This window comes from Gallinula chloropus (genome assembly GCF_964237585.1).
Source record: "Gallinula chloropus genome assembly, chromosome: 5".
Lineage (NCBI taxonomy): Eukaryota > Metazoa > Chordata > Aves > Gruiformes > Rallidae > Gallinula > Gallinula chloropus.
The window spans coordinates 20,309,254-20,322,870 of NC_140090.1; the positions used below are offsets into that span (position 1 = coordinate 20,309,254).

Genomic DNA, 13,617 nt, shown 5'->3' on the forward strand with positions numbered 1-13,617 from the left:
AATTAGCAGAAACGTAATTTCCAATTCACATTTTATCTTAGGATTCCCAACATTAAAGTGTCACAGAGAGACAGCAATAAAAATTACTAACAACATGAAGATATGTTTAGTTTCTTATTATAAGTATAAAATGTTATAAAATAAAACTATTTTCAAAATAACAAGAATAGATCAATAGATATATTATAAAAGTTTTTTTCTAGACCCACATTTTAAGCAATATATTTGTCCTGTGTAGTCTGATTATTTACTGCATTTTGTGGATTACAAAACTCAAACAAAATAAAATCTAGAATAGCTGCAAACTATTGCTTACTGGTATGAGGAATGATGGTCTCGGCAAACAGTTTTTTTTCTTTTTACCACTCATATGTCTTCCCACCTTAGACTTTAACAGCTGTAGGGTAATAGCAGCAAGCATGCATCAGTACAAAGCTTCACAATCATTTGGAGTATTACAGATTATATTATCTACTGAAATGTTCTAAGCTACACTTAGGGTATTTTATGCAATAAATACAGTACTTAGGTCACTGTCTCTTTGTTCAAACAGGTATCACTGAGTAAAACAATTGATTAAATAACAGAGGATATTTTACTTACATATATAGCGTCAGCCTTGATGATTAAAAATGCCATCTAAACCACAATGCAGGACAAAGCTGATTTAAATACACCTTTTTGGTTATCTCAGCTTCCTACAGATTGCGTTATATATAGTGGAAACCTGACTGAAGTGCCAGTGGGGGATGGTCAAAACCACCTCTGATGTATGTATTTTGTGTCTCTGGCATGACCCATGCTTCCAAAGTACGGAAAATTAAGCCTGAGGTATACATTAAGGTAGTATTTATCCCAAAAGGTATTCTGCTATCAGTTTATACATGTAGCTTTGATTATTGTCCTAAGGTGTTCACATGAAACAAGAAGTGTAGAAACAGACCTGGAATGAAGTATGGAAGCTACTCATGAAATTACAGGGTCTAGAGTTAAAAAAAGAAAAAAAAGACTAACCCTTTTTTTACTTCACTAATTTCCTGTAGGCACAATTTGGCATTTGCAGCATTTCTTACGACAAACTGTTTAAATCTATCAGGAATTATGAGACATCTTGGACTCTGAAATTAACTTTTTCATAGTTTCATGTTTCTCAAAACAGAAGTTGTGTGTTTATCATTGAACTTTATAATGAATTAAGAATTACTAAAAAGTACTAAACATAACTATATTAAAAACAAGATACTAAGCTACCAACCTCTTTTACGTGAAAAGTACTCCCTTGTTTTGCTTTCTGATAAATTCACTAGGTATACTCTGATCTTTTCTTATTATTTGTTGTTTATTTGACCTAGGATCCTGAGTTTCAATAATCTGGAGCACTGGCTTTCTGCTTTTAGAAGTGGATTGAAGAGAACTATGTTCATATTATAATGCCATAATTATGTATCTCTGACATTTGTGTTCCTCTGCAGGAGTATTTAGTTTTCTTCTCCGCACAGCAGAATTACAAATAGCAGTATGTGAATTAAAGCAAGTAAGATCATGAAAAAAATTGACACACATAGAAAATACATAGGAGATTAAATGTACATAGTGGATACACTTATTCCGCAAAAATATAGACTTATTAGGACTGGTAATTTTGCACTCCATTAAGTGTTCCTACAGTCCAAGTAGAAATTTTGTGTCTCCTCGCCATTAGTGCCAGCTGAGAATAAAAACTTTTTCTGGCAAGGTTATTTGCCTGTTGAAGACCAAAGTTTGCTCATGAAGGGTCATTGTCTTGTACAGGCACTGGCTGTAGTAGTGCATAAGTAAGTAAAATCTTGTAATTTTGGCATAATCCTCCAATAAGAGTGCTATGGATAAAAATGTCAACTTGTCAGGCTTGTGAGCATTCATCATGGAAAACTTCTCTATGCCTCTTACTTTTTATTTCCTTTTCTGTCTTTCCCCTTGTCTTCTTTTTCTGATTTGTCATCTTCATATTTTTCTTTTTCTGGTTTTGTTACACTATCATAAGAAGGAGGAGATGTGGCAGATGCAGACACATCCATTTTTTCTGGAGGTGAGTTTTCACTTAGCTTACCAATAATTGTATCTTTTTTGGTAAGCACATCGACCCCATCGTTACGATACATAAACGAAAGTTTCTTTACTGACTGTCTTAAAAGATAACGTCTGTAAGCACGCTGGATGATAGTAGCAGATACCTCCTCCTGTTTTCGTTTTAAAGTGGTTGTAATTGGCTCATAGGAAGCTTTTGAAGGATTGGCTGCCATAAACCGATCTTCCATCTGTATTCTGAGGGCATCCATCTCATCACTTTCCCCCAAAACGCGCTTTGTGAAAGCAAACAAGATGTCAAGGCAGTGAATTCTGTCACCGCTTACCATGGGCAGATCCATTGCAATCAGTTGAATTGTGTTTGGTTTTGGCATATTAAGAGGAGGATCCAGAGAAGCTGCAAAATCAGACAGCTTACTGTATTCTATGAATTGTGTTGCACCAGGATCATACTTCTCCCAAACCTCATAGAACATCTCAAAGTCATCCTCGCTCAAGGGTTCAGCGCTTTCTTCAGTAGCAACACTGAAGTTCTCCAAAATCACAGCAATGTACATGTTCACCACTACCAGAAACGATATGATAATGTAGCTGACAAAGAAGAAAATCCCAACGGAAGGGTTGCCACAGTCACCTTTCACTGAGCTCCCGGGATGTTCTTTGTTTGGGTCACAGTCTGGCTCCTCACTGTTGAGAATTGGGTCAAGCAAACTATTCCAGCCAGCAGAAGTGGTGATCTGAAATAGGCAGATCATGCTGTTGCCAAAGGTTTCAAAGTTGAACATGTCATCAATCCCAGCTTCCCTCTTAACATAGGCAAAGTTGGACATGCCAAATATCGCATAGATGAACATGACCAGGAACAGCAGCAGCCCAATGTTGAACAAGGCAGGAAGAGACATCATCAAAGCAAAAAGCAGCGTGCGGATCCCCTTCGCGCCTTTAATGAGACGCAGGATTCGGCCGATCCTGGCAAGCCGGACGACTCTGAACAAAGTGGGGGACACGAAGTACTTTTCAATCACCTTCGCTAGAAACATACCTGTGAAACATGAAAATTAAAACAGTAATGTTTCATCACAGATTACATTTTTCAAAGTAATGTATGAACAAAGAACAACTGTGCCTGTGTAGCTGGTGAAAATTATAATTGCAGATCAATTTTTCCCAGCAATCTTAGAAAAAAGGGAGCAATATTAAAATTAATACAAAATTAAGAAAGCAACTAAAGTGTATTTCCTAAATAATCAGGAGAAATTAAGTGTTTCCTGTAATCTACACTCTTGACAGAGATTATGCATTTAATACATATTTTATTATATTTAATTTTGAATATAAAAAAGTCTTACCTACTATTGAAAGTATAACAACCACAAAATCAAAAATATTCCAACCGATGGTGAAGTAATAATAACGGAGTGAGAACAGTTTGAGGACACACTCTCCGGTGAAAAGGACAACAAAGATTAAGTTAATCCAGTATAAAATATTTTGCATCAATTCACTCTGGTCATCTGTTTCTATCATCATGGTGACCATGTTAAGACAGATGAGAACCATAATGGTGATGTCAAATGCTTGCTTTGTTACTATATCAAACACCAGACCTTGCAATTTGTTCTGAGGGAAGAAAAATAAAAGGTAATAGTACTTTTTACATAACAAACAACCTTTTCCTCCCTCACATTTCCTTCTTCCTCCCCCAAAATATACAATGAAGCAAATTGGTGAAAAATCTAAGAGAAGTACTGTGCAGTAACTTCTTTATTTGCCATCTCTTAATTTTGCCCCTCAAAACGCAAAGGATTTCTATTTCTTCAGACTCTGATTCTCAAAAACGTGTACATGTTTAAATTCAGAATGAAAGGTTAACTTTAATTAGGCCTAAACCATTTTAGTTAAAAGAAAAAAGAACTGATAGTTAATGTATTGCTGCAATTTCTTCCCAAATGCAGATGACAGAGTAGTAGGACACATTACCCCTGGTCTAGGGATAGGTTTTTGTGGTTTCTTGGATCCCAGTTTCTTCATTGCATTGTAGTATTTCTTCTGTTCTTCTGTCATGAAAATGTCTTGACCTCCAAGGTAAAATGATAAAAATAGAACTGATTACAGCCAAGCCTTTAAATTCATTAATTCACAGGATTGGTGAAGAGCAAGAAAAGGGTGAAAAGCCCCGCAACTTCTATGTATTTGCTGTTAAAAAACAAATTACCTACCTGACGATTCAAGTAAATATGTAAAAAAATCCTTGTAAAAATATACATTCCATAAACACTTACAAATCTAACATCATAAAATCCTCACTGTAAATCAACCAACCAGGAATAAAAAAGCTTCAAAGGCAGAAAGTTTCACTGAGATCTGATACGCCTTCAGGAAAACAGTATGAGGAGAAAGAAGTTACTGAAGTTACTTTTCGGGATGCATGTTTTATCATTTGAGCACAGGTATCTCAGTTCAGATGGGCTTTTTGCCACAATGATACTTTTATAGCGTATCTGAGGCTTGATCATCCCTATATTGTACAGAGATCGTCAGAAGCATGGGGACACTATGGGATTCCTTGTCCTGGATAAGAGGATAATAGCCTGAGTAGAAGACACTGGTAGATATAGAAACACTTGTCGGAAGTACAATTATTGCTGATTTTTTTATTTCCATGCATTTATTTGTAGCTACATTCCAGGTATGGAAGATGCCAAAGAAACAACATTTGAAAACAATTTTTAGTCTCACAGGTGATTCTGTGACTTTGTCCAATACAGTGTCAATCTTACTCAATATGTAAGGATGAATTTGTATAAAGATATGTTTGACTCAGCTGTGGCTACACACAGACTTGAAGAAGTCAATAGAGATCTTGTTTAGCATGCCCTCCTCATAAGCCAAATATTCAAGTACAATTCAGTTCTTAGTAAGTGTTTTGGATGAGAAAGAAGAAATTAATTTGATCCTTATGATGGAAATGAGGAGATCGTAACCAGTAGGGAAATTAAAAAAAAAAAAAAAAAAATTGACAATTTTCTTTCTCTTGCAATTTCACTACTAGCTCATGAGACAATTTCCCAACCCTCTCTAATCTTACAATACAGCACAGTAGTTCCAGCATTCAGCTTGTCTGTACTGGCCTCTTTGTAATTCAGCGGGTCTTCATAGTATGATATACATTATCTGTTTATCACTTTTGATACTTGTAGTTTTGCTTATTCTCTTCCTTCCTGTCATCTATTTGTTTGAATGAAGTCATCTGAATTTTCACATAGCTTTGTCACAGCACTATAAGGGTAAGTGAAAAGCAAATCACAACTTTCTGATGTACAATGTATCATTGGGCTGTACAGTGATGTGAGAACACTCGGACACAGAGTATAAGCTTAAATTACTTCAAATGCCTCAAAAAGCAAAACCTTATTTCATTATTTTGAATAGAGTGATCAGAAATCTTAATAGCTGATTTCTTCTTTTTCTATTACCATGAGACATTTCAGACATATGTTTATCCTTACATACATTTGCTGAATGCATAACAACAATGAAGAGTTGTGATAATGGTACATGATACTTATCTTCTTTTTTTGTTGGTTGAAGTTATCTATGATGACACCAATGAACAAGTTTAGGGTGAAAAACGATCCGAAGATGATAAAGGCAACGAAGTAAATATACATGTACAAGTTGTCTTCATATTTGGGTTGTTTCCCTGTCTATGTATCATAGAAAAACAGCAACAGATCACAAACAACAGTTAAGACAAATTACAGAATACCAAGCAGAAACAGAGTTGCATCCAGATGGACAACTACTTGTCAAGGTGGAGAAAAGCAGCCTTTTTGGAGCATACCCTACACTTGCCCTGTCTCTGAACTTGAAAATCTATTTAATGGAGGTGTCTGCAATTGCACACACTCCTCCATTCCTCCCCTCTTCTGTCTGCCAGTCCCTTTCTAATGACTCTTGACGTTTTGTGTAATTACTAGTAAACGTGTCAGAATGAACAAATCTTGGTAAGCAATTCAGTTCCTATGGACTTTATGCAAATCAGGAGCCAGATAGAGAAAAGATGAAAACAAATACCAGCATTAACAGGAAAACAGGCGAAATTCAGCCATTTTATTTTTTTGCAGTCACTAGAGTCTGCAGCTCTACATTAGCTACTGCAGATGATGTCACTTGATTATTTGAGTTATTTTTGGAGACACAGGAAAAGCTTCTTTCCTCATCTGTATGATCTCAGTGACATAAATCAATAGGAAAACAGATATCATCAATTTTGTTATTTACAGATAATTTACAAAATTAGTAATACTTTATGCAGATCTACTGCTACAATTTTTTTACCTATTAAAAGTATATGCACTTAACTACTTCATAGTGCATAGATTTGTATAGAAAATTTATCAAGGTTTTATATTTTTATTCTTTATCTTTTACATTATTTCAATTGACATTCAAGAAGTATTACAACAATCTTATTTTTTTTCACTCTGTAAAATTTATATTGCACTCACTTCTCTAGAATCAACTGCAGCGTACATGATCTCCATCCATCCTTTAAACGTTGCCTAAAAACAAAGTTTGTTAATATTTTCTACCAAAGCTCCATTTTGTAAACATTTTAAATAAAATTGTCTTCTACAATATTGTTTTATCCCCAAAAATAAAGAGGGGTATTAAAAGTCTGGTAAGAGATGAGTGAAGTATTCATAGGAAGTAATTTACTGTGGAATATTTCTTCCTAATACTTAAAACACTGAACAAACCCTAATCTTCATGTAAATTTATATAAGCTTTATGTATGATGATATCTGAGCATAACAGAAAGACTGCAATTTATACCAATGCTCTCAGTCCTAAGTTTCTGGCTACCAAAAAAGTGCAGGACTCCAAAAATCAGCCACCATGGGTTGGCATTTTTCAGACAGAATATGTGAATAGTCCTAGAAGAAACTGAAAAAGCTAAGTAGTCCCAAGAAATCTTAAGAAAATTACAGAATTATAGAATGGTTTGGCTTGGAAGAGGCCGTTAGAGACTATCTAGTCCAACCCTCTGCTATGGCCAAGGATATCTTTTTACTGTATCACACACTTCCAATGATGGTGCATCCACAACTTCTCTGGGCAACCTGTTCCACTGTCTCACCACCTTGTTAAAAAAAAATCCTCCTTACAGCAAATCTGAATCTGCCCTCAAAAGAGTTCAAAACTATTGACTCTTTGTCCTGCCAGTACAAACCTTTTCTCTGTGTCTTTCATATAAGTCCCCTTTATATATTGAAAGGCCACAATAAAGGTATGATATTTTTCTTAGCCCTCCTCTGGACCTACTGTAAGAGGTCCTTGTCTCTTACCATCCACTCACAAGAGTCGAGTAGATAGTGAGAATCACCTCCCTTGATCTGCTGGCCGCACTTATTATGCAGCTCAGGATATGACTGACATTCTGGGCTGCAAGCATGTATTTCCAGCTCATACCCATTTTTTTTGTCCATCACTATCCCCAAGTTCTTCTGTGCAGGGCTGCCCTCAATTCATTCATCCTCCAGTCTGTACTGATGGCAGTACAAAACTGGGGTTTGCCCTCCCCCAGGTGTAGGAATTTGCACATGGCCTTATTGAGGTTCATGAGGCTCACATAGGCCCACTCCTCAAGCCTGACAAGCTCCCTTAGGATGGCATCCTATCCCTCTAAACATACGAAGTGCACTGCTCAGCTTAGTCATCTGCAAACTCCTGAGGATGCACTCAGGCTCATGATCTATGTAACTGAATAAGCTATTAAGTATTATTGGTTCCAGTGCACACCATTGAGAGGCGCCACTTGTTACCGGTACTGGTTTTACTTGGACATTAAGCCACTGGTTATAATCACAGAATCACAGAATAACAAAGTTGGAAAAGACCTTTGAAGATCATCAAGTCTAACCATTCCCATCCTATGCTAAACCATATCCCTCAGTACCTCATCTACCCTTTTTTTAACACATCCAGGGAAGGTGACTCAACCACCTCCCTGGGCAGCCTGTTCCAGGCCCTGACAACTCTTTCAGTAAAAATTTTTTTTCTAATATCCAATCTAAACCTGCCCTGGCACAGCTTCATGCCATTTCCCCTTGTCCTATCTTCTGTCACCTGGCTGAAGAGAGCATCGCCCACCTCTCTACAACCTCCCTTCAGGTAGTTGTAGGTGGTGGTAAGGTCTCCCCTCAGCCTCCTCTTCTCCAGGCTAAACATCCCCAGCTCCCTCAGCCGTTCCTCATCTGATTTGCCCTCCAGCCCCTTCCCCAGCCTGGTTGCCCTTCGCTGCACTTGCTTAAGGACCTCAATGTCCTTCTTATGGTGGGGAGCCCAGAACTGAACATAAGTCTCTGGAAACAGCCATCCAACCAATTCCTTTTCTTATCCATCCTGTGAGCTATCATATTAAGTAAAAAAAAAGGTATGAGCAGTATATTTAGATGAAACTTTACATATCTTGAATAGAATGGTTCAGCTAAAAGTACTGCTGTCCTCCACATTGGTAATTTATTCAAATACCTAGTGCTATGAATTAATTGCTACTGTTACTCCCTGGAGCAATCAGATGGTAGCCTACTAGCACAATGATAACTACTAAATACTACCAGTTAGAGATTTTTAAAGACAGGATAATTACCAAATGCTTTGAGCACAAATATTTTCCCAGAAGCAGTTTGTCAAGCAAAACCGATTAGGAATGTTGTGTCCTACTGACTCAAATTTACAGATACTGCCTCTACAGAAGGCTCGTGTTTAGAACTCTAGCACTAGTAAATTCTGCAACAGCTCTCCTAGAGTTTAAAACCAAGCTAACCATCCTACTTGACAAGAACAGACAATGAATGGAGTGGGACTAGTAAGAATAACAAAGAAAAAGAGAAAGGAAAAAGAAATTTAAAAATTTTTCTAAATCAATAATTGGGTTTCTTGTTTAATAATCAGATGAGCCCTAGGATGTATCTATTTGACTATCACAGGAAAAATTTAAGTGAACATAACTAAACAGATCAAGAAAATAAAACAAAACTCATCCTAGCTGCATTTAATTTCTTTTACCAGATACTGTATTTTTGTAGAACTTGAAAAGGCACTAAAGATTGGGTGCAGAGGAACTTTATATCCATCTGGTAGATATTAGACATTCCTCCTCTTTCAAAATGGCCACAGAATGTATCAGATTTTTACCATAATCAATATTAATAAACTTCATAGAACACAATTAAATAAAATCCTATATCCATTCAGATACTGTAAAATAATACTGAAAGTTAAGGAATTAAATGTCACTTTAAGATGTAAAACTAATTTATCTAAATTTATACACTTACTACTTGAAGCAGAGAAAGATAACCAGCTCCAACATTGTCGAAGTTTACTTTCACATTTTTCCACCGAACATTCCCAACAGTGCTCCTAAGATTTTCACACATAGTTACATTATTGACTTTCTCTGGTGAGAAATCCTCACCACTTGTGGTGTTAACACAGTGATAGAACTTGCCAGCAAACAAATTTACTCCCATGATGCTGAAAATTAGCCAGAATGTAAGACAAACCAGAAGTACGTTCATAATGGATGGGATTGCTCCAGTAAGAGCATTCACAACCACCTAGTAAAAACACACACAGAAAAAAAAAAAACGCTTTTTTAAAAACAGTATATAGAGCAATAAAACTATTTTACTTTCTTTTTTTTTAAACTCTAGCAAATGATTTAATTCAAAACATTAAAATATGCTGGCATAGTGCCAATAGAAAAGGAATAACACATTAATGCAAACATGCTACCATTGGCCTTGAAGACAGGCATGCAGTTCACTTTTCCCCCATGATTTTCTAATTAGACACATTTTAATAGATTTGTTTTAAAAACTATTTGGTTTTTTGCTTACCCTCATGCCTTCAAAGCGTGACAAAGCTCGTAGAGGTCTCAAAGCTCTTAATGTTCGGAGGGATTTAATTGCACTGAGTTCTGAGAAACCAAGGGCAGTAGCTACTAAGCTAACCAAGGAGACCTAGAGGAAACAAACAAAACATTTCATTCTTTTTTTCATAGCCTCACAATAGAAATGTAATGCCTAGAAGAAAGAAAGCTTTGATCTGGATATCAGAAAAAGTTCATAAGGACCCTAATTTTCTAGCAAGCATAAAAAAAAGAACAAAAAATTTTAAATATAATGGAACATTTTGTGCAAATTTCAGAACAGTTTAAACACAGTGAGACCTCACTCTCTAGAATTTTCATCACAAAGTGCTATTTAGAATTATGCACATTATACCTGTGCAAAATGAAGGGCAAGTTAGATAAAAAGAATCTGAGTAAAAGCTCATCTTCCCAACAAAGTCTGGCATAGCCAGAAATGTACTGAAAACCTAATGCCATTCCACCTGACATGTTACAATATTAAACAGTGCCCTATTATAGATGCAGCATGATAAAACGCTGTATCAGGAAGCAAACCTGTAGCATTTGCTTCCAATAATTTGCACTTAGAATAGCAGATACAATAATTCATATTGCCTGCAGATGGTAAGACTTGGAAGTGGTATATACCCAGTCACAGAGGACTCTGATATGCAAGATTCCTAACTGTAGACAGCACTATCCTGAGAAGTGGAGTTGTGACAGAGTTAATTTAATCATGAGCTTTGGCTTATTGTCTCTTCACACTACTGCAATTTGGATATTTAAAAATTATAATATCAAGTACCAGAAGATCTATGTTTGCCTCCATTTGGCAAAGAGCACTGTTTCCATTTTGAAGTTAAAACTGAAGTTAAAATTTCTAAGTCAAAGAATAACCAAGAAGCTGGCAGGTAGGTTTTAGAGTTACCTGCCATAGAATTCTGACAGGGATTCAAAAGTAGCAAAAATACACAGACCAGAAAGAGAACCTGGCTATTTTTTCATGTCTTTTAAATGTTTCGTGCTTTTTGTAAAACACACAAACTAGGTAAATCCAAATTAACTCAGGGAATTCAACATCTGTGCAATAGATGAAATACAAGCCAGTGATCACTACAGTGCCTTATCAAGGACAACCATATACCTGTATTTTTTAAATGACCCATCTAAAACTTTAGATAATTCAACTGCTGAAATAATAACAAGTTAGGCCATGTAGTTCAAGAGAATATTTAATTTAAAGAAAAGGAAAAAAGAAAACTAGAAGATCTGGTAAAAAACCCTCCACATTTATTGAGTGAAATGACCTTAGTTTATGCCACCAATCTAATTTCTAACTCAGCTATAAAACTCAGTTTTAGAAGACTGCTCATTCAATTCAAAATGTTAGACAAACATTTAGCACAGAAAGCATTAATTCATCTGAATCCATCAAGACCTTAAGATAATTATGCCTTACTTTTATAATCCTAGAGAAGATAGAGGAAAAAATACGGTTCAAATATTCCTGTTAGATAACTGTATTTTCTTAGATAATGCAGTTGTTATATTTGCACTGCAATAAATCCTCTTCCAGCAAAATTAGCACATCTCTACTCAATGATCCCATAATTTTATGTTTCTTTGGGAACCAAACTACAATTTAACCTATTGCTTTCTTCTGCTTTTATTTTTGAGAGGAGAAAGGAGAGGGAATATAAATCATCTCATCAGATGGTGCTGATGGCAATTAACACTTAATTCTTCTGTTACCATCTGTGGATGTGTGTGTATGTGCATGCAAGCATTTTTAATTTTTTAATAAATAATTTCCTCCTGTTCCTTACATATGATCATGGTTTGGACAAGTGATAGCAGCTCTGAAGTTTCTTTCACATATATAAGTGCAAACTGTAACATTTCTGTGATGTAAAATTAAAAAATAACAGTACATACTATCGCCAATACAGTAAATGCAAAAGGTGTATTAAAAAAAGGGTAGAGGTAAAAAATACACTTTAATAATATGTGACAGAATCCATCCTACACTTCATTTTCACTTTCTGTCTTGTAGCTACGGAACAGGCATTTGCAGAAAAGCAGATTATTAACTTAAGGTGGAAACATCTTATTTTGGATTTATTAAACTTTGTGCTTTGGATCATTAAAATGCCTTGAGATTTATTTCCTCTTTTAACATTATTACTCTTGTGGAAGTGACAGTCTAATCCACAAGAATTTTTGTAAACTTTAGTACAGGTGAATTAGCAGTTTTCTGGTGAGGGTCAATGATGTCTGTCTCTCAAGAGTCTTCCACTCCAGATAGCTGTCTCCTGTTGTATTTATATGTGAGGAAGCCTTAAGAAGATTTCTTTCTTCTAAGGGTCCAAGAAAGATGTCAAACACTACACAATGCCACATTTGTTCTTTTTCAGCATACCCTTTGAACTCACACATGGAAGGCTGAAGAATACCAGCAATTGTACTTGTTACCCAGTTAATTATCCTTTTCCAGAAACACTATGAGCATCACAAAGGGTAACAGTTTTTTGTTTTGTTCTGTAAATTCTTTCCCAAACAGGGACAGCTAAGGGGTTTAGATGGATAATGAAGCACTGGAACAGGCTGCCTAGAGCAGCTGTGGCTGGCCCCTCCCTGGCAGTGTTCAAGGCCAGGTTGGTTGGGGCTTTGGCAGCCTGGGTTAGAGGAGGGTGTCCCTGCCCATGGAAGGGTGACAGGAACTATGTCGGGGTCTTTCAGGTTCCTTCCAACCCAAGCCATTTTGTGCTTCTATGATCCTACAAAATGGAAATTTATATATCACATGGTTCTTGAAATACTTTTAGGATTCCAAGATAATGTAAGTGAGATTTGCCCCCATTCCTCCTCTTCTGCTGTCATCTGGATTTTCCAATGCTACTCTCCCCTTAAGTTCTTTACCAGTGATTCATTAAGCCCAGGATCAAATGTCCTATTGCCAGCCCCATGGGCTCACTCAAATTTCCCTTTCCTTTCTGTGTCTGCTTCCTTCTTTTTCTCTGTCACCAAATCAAGAAGACTGAAGCCAATCAGCTGTGTCCCTGGCTGGGACCCAGCACAGTAAAACGCAGGCAGGAGTAAATATAAAGGCAGATTCAGTTACTCACTGAATAATTACAATGGAATCTTATTCACTTGTATGTTATATTCGTCTCTTCTAAACTCAATTTATATTCTTTATTTTCTCTCTATATATGTATGAGATTGAAGTTACATAAAAGGAGCTGCCTAAAAACTAGAAATAGACATCTTAGAAAGTATAGTACCTACATCAACAATCAGGAAGTCCAGCCAGCACCAAGCATTAGTGAAATAAGTTTGAAAACCATAGGCCACCCATTTTAGCACCATTTCCAGAATAAAGACGTAAGTGAAGATTTTATCAGCATAATCCAGTATGATTTTTATAGTCTTGCGCTGTTCAATATATATATCTTCAAAAGCCTGTGAAAAATGGATTCATGTAAGTCAGAAATTTGTATGTCTTTGCAAACTAAAAATTAAACCAAAAGAATGGAATTAAAAATTGCAAAAATATTCTGGGAATTTAGGTCCAAACTCTCTTTAAAACTAACTTTACATTTTTTTCTTAATGAATACTGGTATCT

General features: G+C 36.1%; 1 protein-coding gene across 8 annotated transcripts in view; it reads right to left on the reverse strand.

Moving 5' to 3' along the window:
• Nucleotides 1-1,925: 1,925 nt before the first annotated feature.
• Nucleotides 1,926-13,617, reverse strand: part of LOC311192041 (sodium channel protein type 2 subunit alpha-like) — a gene marked incomplete at both ends in the record, with an annotated part of 39,642 nt that continues 27,950 nt past the window's right edge. For 7 of the 8 annotated variants that reach the window (XM_084264445.1, XM_084264446.1, XM_084264450.1 and 4 more), the window contains 8 exons: nt 1,926-3,109; nt 3,417-3,687; nt 4,048-4,172; nt 5,633-5,770; nt 6,575-6,632; nt 9,414-9,695; nt 9,978-10,100; nt 13,280-13,453. In XM_084264445.1, coding sequence (XP_084120571.1) covers nt 1,926-3,109; nt 3,417-3,687; nt 4,048-4,172; nt 5,633-5,770; nt 6,575-6,632; nt 9,414-9,695; nt 9,978-10,100; nt 13,280-13,453 — 2,355 coding nt within the window. Of the gene's footprint in view, nt 3,110-3,416; nt 3,688-4,047; nt 4,173-5,632; nt 5,775-6,574; nt 6,633-9,413; nt 9,696-9,977; nt 10,101-13,279; nt 13,454-13,617 lie in introns of all 8 variants that reach the window. The other variant, XM_084264444.1, reaches the window with a different exon arrangement.